We start from the raw sequence: 16,713 nt of genomic DNA on the forward strand, positions 1-16,713 counted from the left end.
AGAGAACAACAGATAGACATTTAACTCCACTGCTTGGCTTTCAGCCTACCTTCTTCTCTTTCAAGTAGTATCCAATGGCAAAATTCCTGTCTCCCGTTTCCTTTTCTGACTGAAACCTCAATCATGGAAAGAAAAAATGCAACATTCATTATTTGCAGTGAATCCTTATACCAGAACTTAATGGAATGCTGGCTTCATTAAAAAGCATTGAGCAGAAATTAATAAGAATTTTCTACAATAGGAAAAGACTTTTAGCTTTTGATGAATCAAACCCTGTTCACCTGCTTAGAAAATCCCAGAAACAGCAGGACACTGGCAGAACCACCCTGCCCCAAGATTGTTGGAGCCATTGTTTGTTAATCCCATTTTCACTTCACTCTTCTTCTCTGGTAACTTATTCCACAACTCAGTTATTCTTTGGGTGAAAATGTCACCCCTGATTTCTTTTCTGTCCTAACTCTTTTATGTTTAACTTCTGTCTTCAAGGATTTGAACTCCTCATTATCGGAAACAATTTGTCTGGATTACATTTGTCCGCCCTTTTCATAACCAGAAAACCTAGATCACCTCAAAACTCTCTTCTGAAGTAAACAAGCCCAACTTCCTTAATCTTCTCTTGTAACTTAAATTTCTAACACTTGGAATCATCTTTATTGCCCCATGTCCACTCTCAACAGCAATAATATCCTGATTGTTACATCAAAACTCAAAGCTGAATAAATAAACATGCTCATGGTTTGATCCTCCAATGGTTCAATGAGGATAACCACCATTTTGTTGTCTGAAATCATCCAAACCAGGAAAGTCTCCTGTTTGATACCTATTCTATACAGAGTTAACTGATGTTACTCTGAAGGATCAAAATAGCACATGTTAGAAATGGGCAATATAGCGGAACATGGCACGGGTCTGTAGAACTGCACCTCAATGAGAGGAGAAAATTGGAAAAAGAACAAACTTGATTTACATAATACCTTTCCCATCCTTAGGATGTCCCAAAGCGCTATACAACCAATGAGTTACCTTTTTGATAAATGCAATCACTATTGTGCTGGCAAAACATGCAGCTAATTTGCCCACAGTAAAATCCCAGAAACAAGAAAATGACCAATTAATCTAGTTCTTTGATGTTGGTCAAGGGAGACTTTTTGCCAGGACACTGGGGAGAACTTCCTGATATTTGTATGGTGCCACAGGAGCTTGTACATCCACCTGAATCAGCGGATGGGGCCCTTGGTTTAACCCCTAATCCGAAAGACGAAACCTCTGACATTGCAGCACACCCTCAGTCCTGCACTGGGAGTCTCAGCCTAGATTATGTGATGAGTCCTGGAGTGAAACTTAAACCCATGACCTTCTGACTTGAAGGGAGAGCGGTACAAATGAGCAATGCTGAAAGGAAAGATAGCAGACTCACTAATGGGACAATCCTTAATTCTCAAGGGTTTAATAGCAAACTACAAGTGGCCATTGGAGGCTCTGCATGGATTGTGGGAAACACAGGAAAGCAGCTTGACACTTACGTGGCATTGCTGAAGCCCACATATTCATTACCAGCCATTTTATTAAGGAAGTGCATAATCTGTGGAACAAAAATCACAAAATTTAGAGCCAGGCTACCATTTCAAAAACAGCAAGGCTCTTATACCACAGGCAGGATGGAAATGCAACCAGATATCAGAATGGCTTGGGCCTGGCAAAATTTACTCTTCCCTTAGTGCCACTGGGAAGTCTTTTACAAGATACCCTGATTCCTGGTGAGCAGGCATTGCTTGTAACTGAAACATGTCTGACTTATAATCATTTTAATTGGAAAAGTATGATTAGCTTTAAGCAATGTCTAATCAGATTATGTAAACTTGAAATTCTACTTATCAACATGTTAAGAAGATCTCTAACTAAGAATAGGGTGAGCGCTGTCACTGTTCTAAACCAGCCAGTGCTGTGGGTGTTTATAGTGGGCTGATATCTGATGAGCCATATGGCGCAGCACTGCTAAAGAATAATGGATAGCTGGGTGTGATTACCAAACATTTGTCTAATCTGAGTGTTCAGATTACATGGGAATTCACCTACACTGACATAGTTGACCTACTCAGTGAAGGATTAATGATTATGGCAATAATATATAGTTAGAGGGGTTTTGTGAGAGGGAAATCAAGTTTAACCAATTTATTGGAGTTCTTTGAAGAATTACCATGCTGCGAATAAAGGGGAACCAGTGGATGTACTGTACTTAGATTTCTAAAAGGCATTTGATAAGGTGCCACATTAAAGATTATTGCGGAAAATAAAAGCTCACGGTGTAGGGGATAACATATTGGTATGGATTGAAGATTAGCTAGCTAACAGGAAACAGAGAGTAGGCATAAATGGGTCATTTTCTGGTTGGCAACATGTAATGAGTGGTGTGCCACAGGGATCAGTGCTGAGGCCTCAACTTTTTACAGTTTATGTATATTGACTCGGCTGAAGGGACAGAAGGTATGGTTGCTAAATTTGCTGATGTCACAAAGATAGCTAGGGAAGTAAGTTGTGAAGAAGACATAAGGAGGCTGCAAAGGGATATAGGTAGGTTAAGTGAGTGGGCAAAGATCTGGCAAATGGAGTATAATGTGGGAAAATGTGAAATTGTCCATTTTGGCAAGTAGAATAAAAAAGCAGATTATCTACATTGAGAGATTGCAGAGCTCTGAGATGCAGGGGGATTTGGGTATCCTAGTGCATGAATCGCGAAAGGTTAGCATGCAGATACAGCAATTGATTAGGAAAGCTAATAGAATGTTATCGTTTATTGTGTGGAAAATTGAATTCAAAAGTAGGGAGGTTATGCTTCAGTTATATAGGGCATTGGAGAGACCACATCTGGAGTACTGTGTACAGTACTGGCTTCCTTATTTAAGGGAGGATGTAAATGCATTGGAAGCAGTTCAGAGGAGGTTTACTACATTAACTAGCGTTCTGAAGAAGAGTCATACGGACTCGAAACATTAACTCTGTCTTTCTCTCCACAGATGCTGTCAGACCTGCTGGGTTTTTCCAGCAATTTTTGTTTTTGTTACTAGATTAATACCTGGAATGGGCGGGTTGTCTTATGAGGGAAGGTTGGACAGGCTAAGTTTGTATCTGCTGGAGTTTAGAAGAGTAAGAGGCAACTTGATTGAAATATATAAGATCCTGCGGGGTCTTGACAGGGTGGATGTGAAGAGGATGTTTCCTCTTGTGGGAGAATCTAGAACTAGGGATCACTGTTTAAAAATAAGGGGTCGCCCATTAAAGACAGGGATGAGGAGCAATTTTTCTCTCATAGGTTCATGAGTCTTTGGAGCTCTTCCTCAAAAGGCGGTGGAAGCAGAGTCTTTGAATATTTTGAAGACAGAGCTAGATAGATTCTTGATAAGCAAAGGGGTGAAAGGTTATCGGAGGTAGGTGGAAATGTGGGGTTGAGGTTACAATAAGATCAGCCATGATCTTATCGAATGGCGGAGCAGGCTCGAAGGGCTGAGTGGCCTATTCCTGCTTCTATTCCATTTGTTTGTATGACATAGCAAGTGTTGAATATATGTCATGAATCAAGAGTGATGGATTACACGAGGTAGCATGGAGAGTAGATTAATGATGTGGAGTTTTTCACACTTTTTACAAAGCTATTGCAGAAATTCCCTTGTGTTTTTGCCATCCCAATAGCACCAAACTTGCCAGAAGGGACCCTCCCTTTTAAATTCAAACTGTCCAATTACACAAGCTTATTTTTGGTGGCATATTTGATTCTCTGCACCTCCAATCAGATGAGCAGATGTTAGTATGTGTCCTGTCAGATTAAGGAGTCCCAAAGTAAATTCACTGATTTTATTCCTGTACAGTACTGCTGTTTGAGAAGTACTCACACAGTCAAACTTCTCTGCTTTGTTTGCTCCGGGCTGCAAATACAAGAGGAAATGAGTATTAGAACTAAAAAATTCCACAGGGTGCTTTGAGAAAATACAATTTGGCAGCCATCTTGTTGCAGTTTAAATATTGTATTTTTTCCTGTGGTTGGGACACTGCAGACAGGCTGACAGAAAGAGAAAATAGAAAGAGAGAGATATGCACTCGCAATAATAGAACTGAGATGGATAAAGAAATGAAAAATGAAACAGAAAAAAAGGAAGAACTTGAATTTATAGACCTTTCACAACCTCAGGGCATCCTAAAGCAATTTACAGCCAATTAAGTACTTTGAAATAAAAACAAAAATACCTGGAAAAACTCAACAGGTCTGGCAGCATCTGTGGAGAGGAGCACAGTTAACGTTTTGAGTCCGCATGACTCTTCAACAGAAGTAAGGAAAAATAGAAAAGGGGTGAAATATAAGCTGGTTTAAGGTGGCGGGGGGGGGGGGGGGGGGGGGGTGGGACAAGAAGAGCTGGATAGAGGGCCAGTGATAGGTGGATTTAACCAAAAGATGTCACAGACAAAAGGACAAAGAGGTGTTGAAGGTGGTGATATTATCTAAACGAATGTGCTAATTAAGGGTAGAAAGCAGGACGAGCAAGGTACAGATAGCCCTAGTGAGGGTGGGGTGGGGTGAAGGAATTGAAAAAGGCTAAAAGGTAGAGATAAAACAATGGATGGAAATACATTTAAAAATAATGGAGATAGGTGGGAAAAGAAAAATCTATATAAATTATTGGAAAAAACAAAAAGGAGGGGGAAAATCGGAAAGTGGGTGGGGATGGAGGAGTGGAGGAGAGAGTTCATGATCTAAAATTGTTGAACTCAATATTCAGTCCGGAAGGCTGTAAAGTGCCTAGTCGGAAGATGAGGTGCTCTTCCTCCAGTTTGCGTTGAGCTTCACTGGAACAATGCAGCAAGACAAGGACAGACATGTAGGCATGAGACCAGGGTGGAGTGTTGAAATGGCAAGTGACAGGGAGGTCTGGGTAATGCTTGCGGACAGACCGAAGCGGTCACCCAGTCTGCGTTTGGTCTCTCCAACGTAGAGGAAACTGCAATGGGAGCAACGAATGCAGTAGACTAAGTTGAGGGAAGTGCAAGTGAAATGCTGCTTCACTTGAAATGAGTGTTTTGACCCTTGGACGGTGAAGAGAGGGGAAGTGAAAGGGCAGGTGTTGCATCTTCTGCGGTTGCATGGGAAGGTGCCGTGGGAGGGGTTGAGGTGTAGGGGGTGATGGAGGAGTGGACCAGGGTGTCACGGAGGGAACGATCCCTATGGAATGCCGCCAGGGGGGGTGAAGGGAAGATGTGTTTGGTGGTGGCATCATGCTGGAGTTGGCGGAAATGGCGGAGGATGATCCTTTGAATGCAGAGGCTGGTGGGGTGATAAATGAGGACAAGGGGGACCCTATCATGTTTCTGAGAGGGAGAAGAAGGTGTGAGGGCGGATGCGCAGGAGATGGGCCGGACACGTTTGAGGGTCCTGTCAACCACCGTGGGTGGAAAACCTCGGTTAAGGAAGAAGGAAGACATGACAGAGGAACTGTTTTTGAAAGTGGCATCATCAGAATAGATGTGACGGAGGCGAAGGAACTGAGAGAATGGGATGGAGTACTTACAGGAAGCGGGGTGTGAGGAGCTGTAGTCGAGGTAGCTGTGGGAGTCGGTGGGCTTGTAATGGATATTGGTGGACAGTCTATCACCAGAAATTGAGACAGAGAGGTCAAGGAAGGGAAGGGAAGTGTCAGAGATGGACCATGTGAAAATGATGGAGGAGTGGAAATTGGAAGCAAAATTAATAAATTTTTCCAGGTCCAGACGAGAGCATGAAGCAGCACCGAAGTAATCATCGATGTACCGGAGAAAGAGTTGTGGGAGGGGGCCGGAGTAGGACTGGAACGAGGAATGTTCCACATACCCCATAAAGAGACAGGCTTTGAAATGTAGTCTTTGTTGTAATGTAGGAAATGCAGCAGGCAATTTTGCACACAGCAAGGTCCAACAGACAGCAATGTGTTAATGGCCATATAATCTGTTTTTAGGTATTGGCTGAGGAATAAATACTGACCAGACCACCGGAGGAACACACCTGCTTTTCTTCGAATAGAGGCCATGGGATATTTCACATACACCTGAGAGAATAGGCAGGGACTCGGTTTCATGACTCACCCAAAAGATGTCACTTCCGACAGAGAGATTGTAAGAAATTGGGGCCTTTAAAAATGGGTATTTTCTGCATTTTATGTGATTAGCTAAGTAACATTGATTTTCTCTCTGGAAAGAGAATTTCTAAACACTTTGACCTCTAAACAGTCTTAGTTCAGGCTGCCATGTTGAGATTCCTAAGCTGTTAGAATGGCATCTTGTGCACATACATACATACATATGAACATATGAAATAGGAGCAGAAGTTGGCCATTCGGCCCCTTGAACCTTTTCTCCCATCTGATAAGATCATGGTTGATCTTCTTGTGTTTTGATTTCCACATTCCCATCTATCCCTGATAACCTTTGATTCCCTTGCCTAACAAGAATCTATCTACCTCTGCCTTAAAAATATTCAATGACCCCGCCTCCACCACCTTCTGAGGCAGAGAATTCCAAAGTTGCACAACCCTCAGAGAAAGAAATTCTCCTCATCTCTGTCCTAAAAGAGCAACCACTAATTTTAAAACAGTGCCCCCTAGTTCTGGACTCACCCACAAGAGGAAACATCCTTTCCACGTCCACCTTGTCAAGACCATTCAGGATCTTATATGTTTCAATCAAGTCACCCCTCACTCTTCTAAACTCCAGTGGAAACAAGCCCAGTCTGTCTAACCTTTCCTCATAAGACAACCTGCTCATTCAAGGTATTAATCTGGTAAACCTTCCCTGAACCGCCTCCAACGCATTTACATCCTTCCTTAAATAAGGAGACCAAAACTGCACACAGTATTCAAGATGTGGTCTCATCAATGCCCTGTGTAACTGAAGCATTACATCCTTACTTTTATGTTCAATTCCTCTCATAATAAAGGATAGCATTCCATTAGCCTTCTTAGCTATTTGCTGTACCTGCATACTAACTTTTTGTAACTCATGCACTAGAACACCTAGATTCCTCTGCACCTCAGAATTCTGCAGCCGTTCTCCGTTTAAGTAATACTCTGCTTTCTTATTCCTGCCAAAGTGAACAACTTCACATTTTCCTACACTATACTCCATCTGCCAGATTTTTGCCCTCTCACTCAACTTATCTATATGCATCTGCAACCTCCGTACGTCCTCTTCACAACATACTTTTCTACCTATTTTTGCATCATCTGCTACCATACCTTCACTCCCCTCATCTCAAACATTGATATAAAAAGTTGAGGCCCCAGCACAGACCCCTGCAGGACTTCACTCGTCACATTCTGCTAAACAGACAAAGACCCATTTATGCATACTCTCTGCTTTCTGCCAGCCAGCCAATCTTCTATCCGTGCTAATATGTTACCCTCTACACCTTGAGCTTTTATTTTCCACAATAACCTTTGATGTGGCACCTTATCAAATACCTTCTGGAAATCCAAGTACAGCACGTCTACAGGCTCCCCTTTATCCACAGTGCATGTTATTCCTTCAAAGAACTCCAATAAATTGGCTAAACATGATTTCCCTTTCACAAAACCATGCTGACTCTTCCTGATTACCTTAGGCAGGATATTGAGGTCAGCGAGTGGGGGGTGGGGCCCACTCGCCGATGCGTAAGATGACGCGGGATGACGTCGGGCGGAACTCCTGACGTCACCCCGCCTCATTTCAATTTTCAGGTTGGCGGGGGTGCAGCCGAATCAGCTGTGCACCCACCGACCTGTCAACGGCCAATTGAGGCCATTAAAAACTAATTGAAGTAGTTAAAGGACCTGCCCGTCCAACCTTAAGGTTGGCGGGCAGGCCGGGAGCCCTGGTGGGCTTCGGAAAAAGCATCAAACCTCATCCACGGGCAGGATGAGGTTTCATGTAGGTTTTTAAAAATTTAATAAAAGTTTAATTAAAAATGATGGACATGTCCCAACTCATGTGACAGTGTCACATGAGGGGACATGTCAGGGAAATTTTATTTGTCTATATTTCACATTTTTAAATTTGGTGCCGATCTCCCTGAGGCAGCATTTAGCCTCGGGGAGATGAGTGCGCTCTTTCGTGCGCATGCACAAAAGAGCGCACTCTCGGCTTAGGGAATCCCCCCCCGCCCCCCAGCCCGCACAGGGAGTGCATAGTGTTTCCTGGCGGATGTCACGCTGGGCGGGCCTTAATTGGGCCGCCCACATAAAATGGCGGCGCGCCCACATGTGCCCGCTCCTGAACTTCCCTCCCGACGGGGGGAAAATTCTTCCCCTTGAGTTTTTCTAAGTGCCCAGCTATAACCTCCTTAGTGATTGATTCTAACACCTTCACCACAACAGACGTCAAGCTAACTGGTTTATAGTGTCCTGCTTTCTGCCTCCCTCCCTTCTTGAATAGAGGGGTTATATTTGCTACTTTCCAGTCTGATGGAACCTTTCCAGAATCTAGCAAATTTTGGAAAATTAACACCAACGCATCTACTACCTCATTAGCCACCTCTTTTAAGATCCTAGGATGAAGTTCATCAGGACCCAGAGACTTGTCAGCCCACAGCTCCATCAGTTTGTGCAGTACTACCTCCCTAGTGATTGTAATTTTACCAAGTTCCTCTCTCCCTTCCACCTCTTTATCTATGCAATTGTTTAGAAAGGACCGGGATATGACCCTCAACATGATATAAACTAAAAAGCTGACCTCGAGCAGGGTGACGCACAAGGGGGTAATCACCCTGATGTTCTGAGTACCTGTCCTGTGTCCATTGGTCAGAATAGTTTGAATAGATGATTGACACTGGGTAAGCTCCCAGCCCCCAGAAAAAGGTTAGATTAACAAGTGCTCACGCGCAGAGGCCATATCCTGCTGAGGGATCGTATATTGCTGGGGAGGCTGCAGTACTCGTCGGTAGCTGCCTTCTTAAGATGGAGGAGGAGGAGGAGGATGGTGAGATCAACACACTCTGTGTTTGTCTGCTGTCTGGAACCAGTAAACAACTGCCACGGGTCATATACTTTTTTTCTAATTAGTTAATGTATCATATCTAAACTGTTGTTTCTTAATAAACCATCTTAAAATGATTTATGATTAGTCGACTACCTATTTAAGTATCTGTGGCCCCAGAACCCCAGGAATCTTACAATTGATGTCAGAAGTGGGATTCACAGTAGCCGAAATTGGCTTGGAATTTGAGAAGCAACAGTCTTAGATTGTAGTTAAACGTGTGGTGTAGTTATTAAGTGAAGCCAAGAGTCACAATGGCATTGGCATATGCTAGAAAGCGACTGATAGACAGTTTAACAAAGGAGACAGGAGCATAAGGAGCGAACGATGGCCTGGGAGCTGTAGAAAGAGTGTGACAGAGATTATGAGTGTATCATTGATAGGCTTCCTAAAGAGGTTCAAAAAGGAAACATTGGGCAGAATTTTCCGTTGTGGGGTGGGGGGGGGAGCGCAGGTATGGGCGGGCGCAGACCTGATTGCTGCCCATGATCGGGTCCACGCTGCCATTTTGCGCGGGTGGACCAATTAAGGCCCTCCCAGCGTATTTGCCGACTCCCGTGAATAGCGGGAGTGTGCAAGCTGCGGTGGGCCTACACAGATCACCGAGTCCAATGGTGACCCGGCAGTCTGTTTAAAGGAAGGCCTGGCAGCCTCCTGTAGGCTGCTCACAATGGCCATGTCCAGGTCACACTGCAGGGCAGAGGAGCAGGCCAGGCTGCAGGGTAGGCCAGTGGGGGGCCAATGTACCCCTCGTTTTTCTGATGAGTGCCTTGTTGCCCTCCTCGAGGAGGTGGCAGCACGGCGGGAGGTGTTGGTCCCCCAGGACGGGAGGAGGAGGCACCCCCACATGACAAAACATGCCTGGGAGGAGGTGGTGAGCTCCCGCGACGTGGTGCGGTGCATCTGGATCCAGTGCCGTAAACGCTTCAACGATTTGTTGCGCTCTGGCAGGGTGAGTACCATGTTGGCATTGGGCATTTAACCCAGCAGGTACTTCGCCTTTGAGCCCCCCCCCCACCAAGTCTTACTGTCGTGACTGCATTGAATTATGTAGGGCATTTTTCCTTCGCTGGGCGGCCAAGCAGATAGTGCCCATGCTTAGATCAGCCTGAGTGGTTCATGAGGAGATGAGTTCTCCCCCGCACCATGTGTTGCTCTTAGTCGCACATGACTAGTCTGGGGGCAATCTGCAGGAGATGCAGCTAGACGCACTCTGAACTCCACCACATGTCCTATTTAGGGTGATGAGATGGTTGGAAGGGGAGCCTCAAGGTGTCATGGCAAAGAACCATCTGCTGCCCTCGACGCTGCACGTGGTTGTGCATCCTTGCTATGGGAGCAAATACTGTGTGGTTCCTAAAGTGATGTATGCAGCATGTGTCCAAGGGGCCGTTGGGGGGGGTTGGGAGCAGGCGTAAAATCTTTGTGTGAGTGATCAGCAGTAGCGGGGAGAGGAGGCACCGAAGGCCTGATATGGCCCACTGTGGTTGGGGTGCAGCGTACGCGTGCAGAGTCCATGTGCAATTTGCTGTAATGAATGGTATTCTCTCTTTCTCAGGAGAAGAATGCTCATAATGCCTCGGAGTATGCAAGGACTGGAGACGGCCAGGCACAGCTCTCCATATCAAGCAGATTTGAGCAGGAGGCCCTTGAGCTGGAGAGGCGGCATGCACCCAGGTCAACTGGTGTCGGAGAGGCTGGGGTGGCACGGCCAGGTATTTGAGGCCAACAGTGAGATCCGCAATGTCCTTCCGACATCCATAGCACTGATGATTGTTTAATGTGTTATTGTTGCAACATTGCTCGGTCACAGAGTGATAGAGTCAGAGATGTGCAGCACAGATTAAAAGGCCCTTTGGCCCATCAAGGATGCACGGGTCAAACACGTACCTAACTATTCTAATCCAATTTTCCAGCACTAGGCCCATAGCCTTGTATGCCATGGCATCGCAAGTGCACATCCAAATACTTATTACATGTTATGAGGGTTTCTGCGTCTACCACCCTTTCAGGCAGTGCGTTCCAGATTCCCACCACCCTCTGGGTGCAAAAGTTGCTCATCACATCCCCTGTAAACCTCCTGCCCCTTACCTTAAATTTATGCCCCCTGGTTACTGATCCCTCTGCCAAGGGGAAAAGTTCCTTTCTGTCTACCCTATCTATGCCCCTCATAAGTTTATACACCTCAATCATGTCACCCGTCAATCTCCTCTGCTCCAGGGGAAATAACCCCAGTCTATGCAATCTCTCCTCATAAGTGAAACTCTCCAGGCCAGACAACATCCTGGTAAATCTCCTCTGCACTCTCTCCACTGCAATCAATCCCTCCCATAACGTGCATTCCAGAACAGCACGTGGTACTGTAGCTGTGGCCTAAGCAGCGTTTTCTACAGCTCAAACATTACCTCCCTGCTCCTATATTCTATGCCTCAGCTAATAAAGGCAAGTATGCCATATGCCTTCTTAAACACCTTATGTACCTGTCCCGCTACCTTAAGGGACCAGTTGACATGCACACCCTCTGATCCTCATTACTTCCCAGGGTCCTACCATTCATCGTGTATTCCCGTGCCTTGTTTATCCTGCCCAAGTGCATCACCTCACACTTATCCACATTAAATTCCATTTGCCACTGATCAGCCCATCTATATCCTCCTGTAATGTAAGGCTATCCTCCTCACTATTTACCACCCCACCAATTTTCGTGTCAATTGGTTCTGGAAGGTTGAGCGCATAATCAGCCAGGGGGACAGGGATGAAGCTTGTCAATGTGTGCATGCTAACTGATCCACTGTCCTTGTTGTTCCTTTCAGCATCATCAGAGCATGGCCGCCAGGAAGAACTGCAGATGCCCCCTCTCACACCTGAGGGCCCTCAAGTGTCACCTGCGTCACACATTTCTGCAGATACTAGCACCTCGGTGGGCATTGGAACATCGGCTAGTGTCCCGGAGCACAGTGGAGAGGGCGCTTCACATTCGCTGGAGGAGCTGGCAGAGACAGAGAGTGCCAATGGCGCCAGCAGTCGGAGGGCTGCAGGGGACCAGGCACATGCTCAGTCGGTGCCTGATGATGTGCCTCTGGAGTCATCCGCGACGCAGCAGCTGCAGGAAATGCGGCCAGGTGTGCGGGAGCATCTGGGAGTGATACATGAGGCTATGCTTGGCTTGGTGTCTGTGGTGGAGGAGTCCACGCGGAGCATCCAGGTGTGCGGGAGCATCTGGGGGAGATACATGAGGCTATGCTTGGCTTGGTGTCCGTGGTGGAGGAGTCCACGCGGAGCATCCAGGTGTGCGGGAGCATCTGGGGGAGATACATGAGACTATGCTTGGCTTGGTGTCCGTGGTAGAGGAGTCCACGCGGAGCATCAGTGATGCAATGAGCCACATGTCCGAGCACCATGCGTCCTCCATGGAGAGAGTGGCGACTTGTGGAGAGGCTACTCCAGGAGACCCGTCAGGGCTTCCTAGGGATGCACTCGGACCAGCAAGCCCTCACATCGGCAATGAGCTCAGCTGCTCACTGCCAGTGTGGGAGATGGTTTGGACGTCAACTTTCCCAGCTCGTTGCCCATCCATCCACAGTGAGCAGGGAGGTCTGAGGCGACCTCATGTCGGCGCAGCAGCTGCCTGTCATCTCTGTGGGCTCCTCTCACGGCGCTCCAGATGAGGGCAGCAGCTCCTCCGCCCCTCTCCCAGTGACCGTATCATCCAGTGAGGCTACGACGACTGAGGAGATGGCAGCTGTAGAACTGGCAGATCCCTCCCAGGCGGGCCCATCACAGACTCCACAGGCCAGAGGACGACCGCCAAGGTCATCGAGGCCAACAGGACAGCAGAGCCTGCAAGCTGTCTCAGATGCCAGTCCGAGCGATGGGGCAGCACCAAGACGTAGCACCCAGAAACATAAGGTACATTAGGCACACCACGGGTTTCTCACTGGTGCTTTTGTGTTGACCCGAGATTAGGTCCTTAGGATTTATTTTTGCTTGATTACAGTATTGTTTAATAATTGGGAGAACTTCTGATTTGAAAATTAAAATTCAGATGTGTGACCATGGCTGAGGGTGGCTCATTTGTTCTGCATGTGTATGTTTAAGAAAACTGTCATGAGTGTTTGTTCGGACAATCAAATTTATGTACAAGGCCCTTAGTTCCTGCTGATGACCTGGCAGATTTTGCACTTAGGTGTCGAGTATGAATGCGTCAGGCAAGGCTGGTCCTGCTGATCCATTTGTTTTGAGCTAGCTGAAGGTTCGTTGGATTAAAGCCTTCCGGGTGTCCCTGCCTCCTTGATGTAGTCCCAGGTCAGCGTTTAGCCCCTCAGCATTCCCCTGTGCATGCTTATCCTCAGAATCAGTGCTGGACTCATTATGTGCAGCCGCAGACACTGCGTCAACGTCTTCATCGTCCACTGCATCCCCCCCTTCCAGCACAAGATTGTGTAGAGTGCAGCATTCAACCACTATCACCGACACACGATCTGGGGGGTACTGGAGTGCGCCTCCTGAGTGGTCCAGGCATCGGAAGCACATCTTGAGAAGACCAATGGCTCTCTCCACAACAGCCCTTGTGGAGGCGTGGCTCCTATTATACCACTGCTCAGCTTCTGATATTGGATGGCAGAGAGGCGTCATGAGTCACCTTTTGAGGGGATAGCCCTTGTCACCCAGCAGCCATCCATCCAGCCGGGCTGGAGCACTGAAGAGCCCCGGGACCTGGGAGTGTCTGAGGATGTAGGCGTTGTGGGAGCTGCCTGGGTACCTTGCACAAACTTGTAGAATCAGCATCCTGTGGTCACACACTATCTGCATGTTCATGGAGTGGAAGCCCTACCTGTTGCTGAAGGCACTGGGCTCACCTGCTGGCGCCTTAATGGCCACATGTGTACAGTCTATTGCACCCTGGATGCGGGGGAAGCCAGCAATGGCCGCAAAGCCTCTGGCTCGCTGTGTCTGACATGCCTGGTCCCAGCGGAAGTGGATGAAGGTCAATGTACGCCTGAACAGAGCGCCTGTCACCTGCTTGACACGTGTGGACAGCTGATTGGGAGACACCGCAAAGATCACCCACCGAGCCCTGGAAGGAGCCAGAGGCATAGAAGTTGAGGGCAGCTGTGACCTTCAGAGCCACTGGCATGGGGTGTCTGCCCACACAGTTATGGGAGATCTCAGGGCCAATCATCTGACAGATGTAGTTCACCGTCTCCCTTGACAGTCGGAGCCTCATTTGGCACTGCACCTCAAACATATTGAGGTAGCTGCTTCGCCGCCTGTATACCCTGGCAGCAGGATAGTGGCGTCTTCTGCGGCCCCTTCCACCTTGGTCTACCTCTTGGCCCTGCGCCCCTTGTGCCTGCACCTGTACTCCCACAGGTGGCTCCCCTGGAGGCTGAATATATACTCCTGGCCTCCTCCTCCTTCTAGCTCTCCCTTCCTCCTCAGAGGAACTGCCTCCAGTGGACATGTCAGATGCCACACCCAGGCTATGGGGAGGCTTCCTGAAAGCTACAGGCCCACAAAAGGTTCCTGACTGCAGAGTGCTGACCTGAATGTTCAAAGTACACAAAAAGCTGCTGGAATTCACTCTGAACTGCTGCAGATCACACAGGCAAGTTTAAAATACTTTCTCCAATAAATACTCCACAAAGCAGATTGACAACCCCACTGAGCCCTCTTATCCCACCCGTGGATGAGGTTCATAGAAAAGTCTGTTACCCGCCTGCCCATTGCACCTGTGCACCGACCCGAAGATCGCATGGGCACCTAAAAATCGGCGTCGATTGAAGACTAAAGAGCCTTAACTGGCCTGTTAATTAACGGCGGGCACACGTCGGACTTCATCGCCCAGCGAAATATCACGATGCCGCGCGGTGACGTTGGGACGCTCACCTGACATCACCGCACGTCATTTTACGCGCGGTCGTGCAGGGCCCGCCCCCTGCACATCAAACTGAAAATCCTGCCCATTGAGTTGTAGAAAGTCTGGAATAAACAGTACACATCTGTGTGCCTTACAGCTGAGTGAAAAGTACAAGGAGTTAAGGGAACTGGTAGATAAGTTGCAAAAGGGAAGTGAAGGCTGGCAGGAGAACATGGCTGCCCTGAACAATCAATTACGCTGGGAACAGGAGGCACATGATAGAGTGCGTTATGTTAAGAAAAAGCTGCCGCTAGACCAAATACCAAAACAAAATATTGATTTATAGTCAGAAAATACCAAACTAAGTGAAACCTTACAAGATGTATGTATACCAAGTGAGAGAGATGTGTAGAAGTGATGTCACAAACAACAATTTTCTGTTTGCACATATTTGGTGTATTGTCCCGTTTACTGCAGAAGCCACCCACAATGTAATTCGACCAGTTTCCACAGCGCCAGGACCATCAGGCAATATTGCAAAACTAGTCCCTGAAGCAGTTGCACAATATACCATGGCATCCAACTCAACAATTGACCCTGAATTGAAGGACCGGAATTAGGTGTAAAATAGGAATTGGGTTTTACTCAAGCACGCTGTAATGTGTTTAACATTGACCAGCCAGTGTGAAATGAAATACAAATACAAATGAGCTTCAGAACTTAAAGATTGCCGTGGTAATGGGGATGTGCAGCCAGGGGTTAGCGACAGAGAAAAAGCTTTATGTTTTTATAGGAATTGTGCAATGTCAATCAGTGTGGTTTCTGATTACTAGGTGTTACATCCTGACTAAATGCAGGTTGTGTCAGCATCCGACTGATTGTATTTACCCTTCTCTAATGTGTGCACTTGTCACTCTGTCTAAATGGAAAACAACCTTACTCCACAGTTTTGTCAAGTCCTGAATAGACTTGTGTGTCTAGAATAAAGATTGGCAAAAGCCGCAGTAAAAAGTTAAAAATTAGCAAATTTCTCAACAATTCCTCCCAATGATGATCTTTACATTTTTAAAAAATAAAGATATATTTCATGACCAGGCAGGTCCCAGTTTGAACTGTGGTTTCTGTTGATTTAGCTAATCTTAACTCAGGGCAGTAGCTGCAGCACTGTTGGAGTGAGGATGGAGAGATGATAAGATTAACCAGGGAGCAGGAACCTTGAGTGATTTCTCACCCCAGCCAGGGGTAGTGAGGACAATTAACTTTCTATAGCATCAGTGATGTGACAGAGCTTTTGTATTAAAATGTGCTGTAGCTCTGCCCAAGGCCTGCTATAACCTGGTTCTTCAATCTCTGTCCCAGTTGCCTTGTTATCTTACCTTGATAAGCGAGGTAACAACAATTGCTCCTGCATTTACCATGGGATTATGGGGCTTATCTAAAGAGAAAACAAAGCATTTAGATTAACGATATGAAGTGATTATGAAATTGCAAAAATTGAAGTGAATTGAAATGGAACAGCATTCATTTTTTTAAAACTGTACTTAATGTATTTGCTTCTGCTTTGTCAACCAATGTGGAGATATCCTCAACCTAGCACTAAAACTGCTCAATTAAGGCTCTATTTCCACAATTACTCAATGGCCATAAAATGTGTTTATTTGGATGTGACAAGCCTCTTAAAGTGACTACAGCCTCTACGGAGTAGCATTTCAAACAGTTGTCTTCTTTTTCTAAGGCAGTCCCTCAGAATCGAGGATGACTTGCATCCACTCTGGTTCGATGGGTTCTGAGATGGCTGATAAGTCCAATATGCGATCTGCCACATG

The 16,713-nt window shown here is 46.6% G+C and overlaps 1 protein-coding gene across 3 annotated transcripts in view; it reads right to left on the reverse strand.

Moving 5' to 3' along the window:
• LOC144672769 (glutaminase kidney isoform, mitochondrial-like) overlaps positions 1-16,713 on the reverse strand; it is a 70,009-nt gene that overhangs the window by 19,720 nt on the left and 33,576 nt on the right. For all 3 annotated transcript variants that reach the window (XM_078534751.1, XM_078534753.1, XM_078534752.1), the window contains 4 exons: positions 16,264-16,322; positions 3,888-3,920; positions 1,524-1,582; positions 50-116 (listed from right to left, as the gene is read on the reverse strand). In XM_078534751.1, coding sequence (XP_078390877.1) covers positions 50-116; positions 1,524-1,582; positions 3,888-3,920; positions 16,264-16,322 — 218 coding nt within the window. The remainder of the gene's footprint in view (positions 1-49; positions 117-1,523; positions 1,583-3,887; positions 3,921-16,263; positions 16,323-16,713) is intronic.

The sequence above is a fragment of the Cetorhinus maximus genome, chromosome X (genome assembly GCF_964194155.1).
Source record: "Cetorhinus maximus chromosome X, sCetMax3.hap1.1, whole genome shotgun sequence".
NCBI classification, from domain to species: Eukaryota; Metazoa; Chordata; class Chondrichthyes; order Lamniformes; family Cetorhinidae; genus Cetorhinus; species Cetorhinus maximus.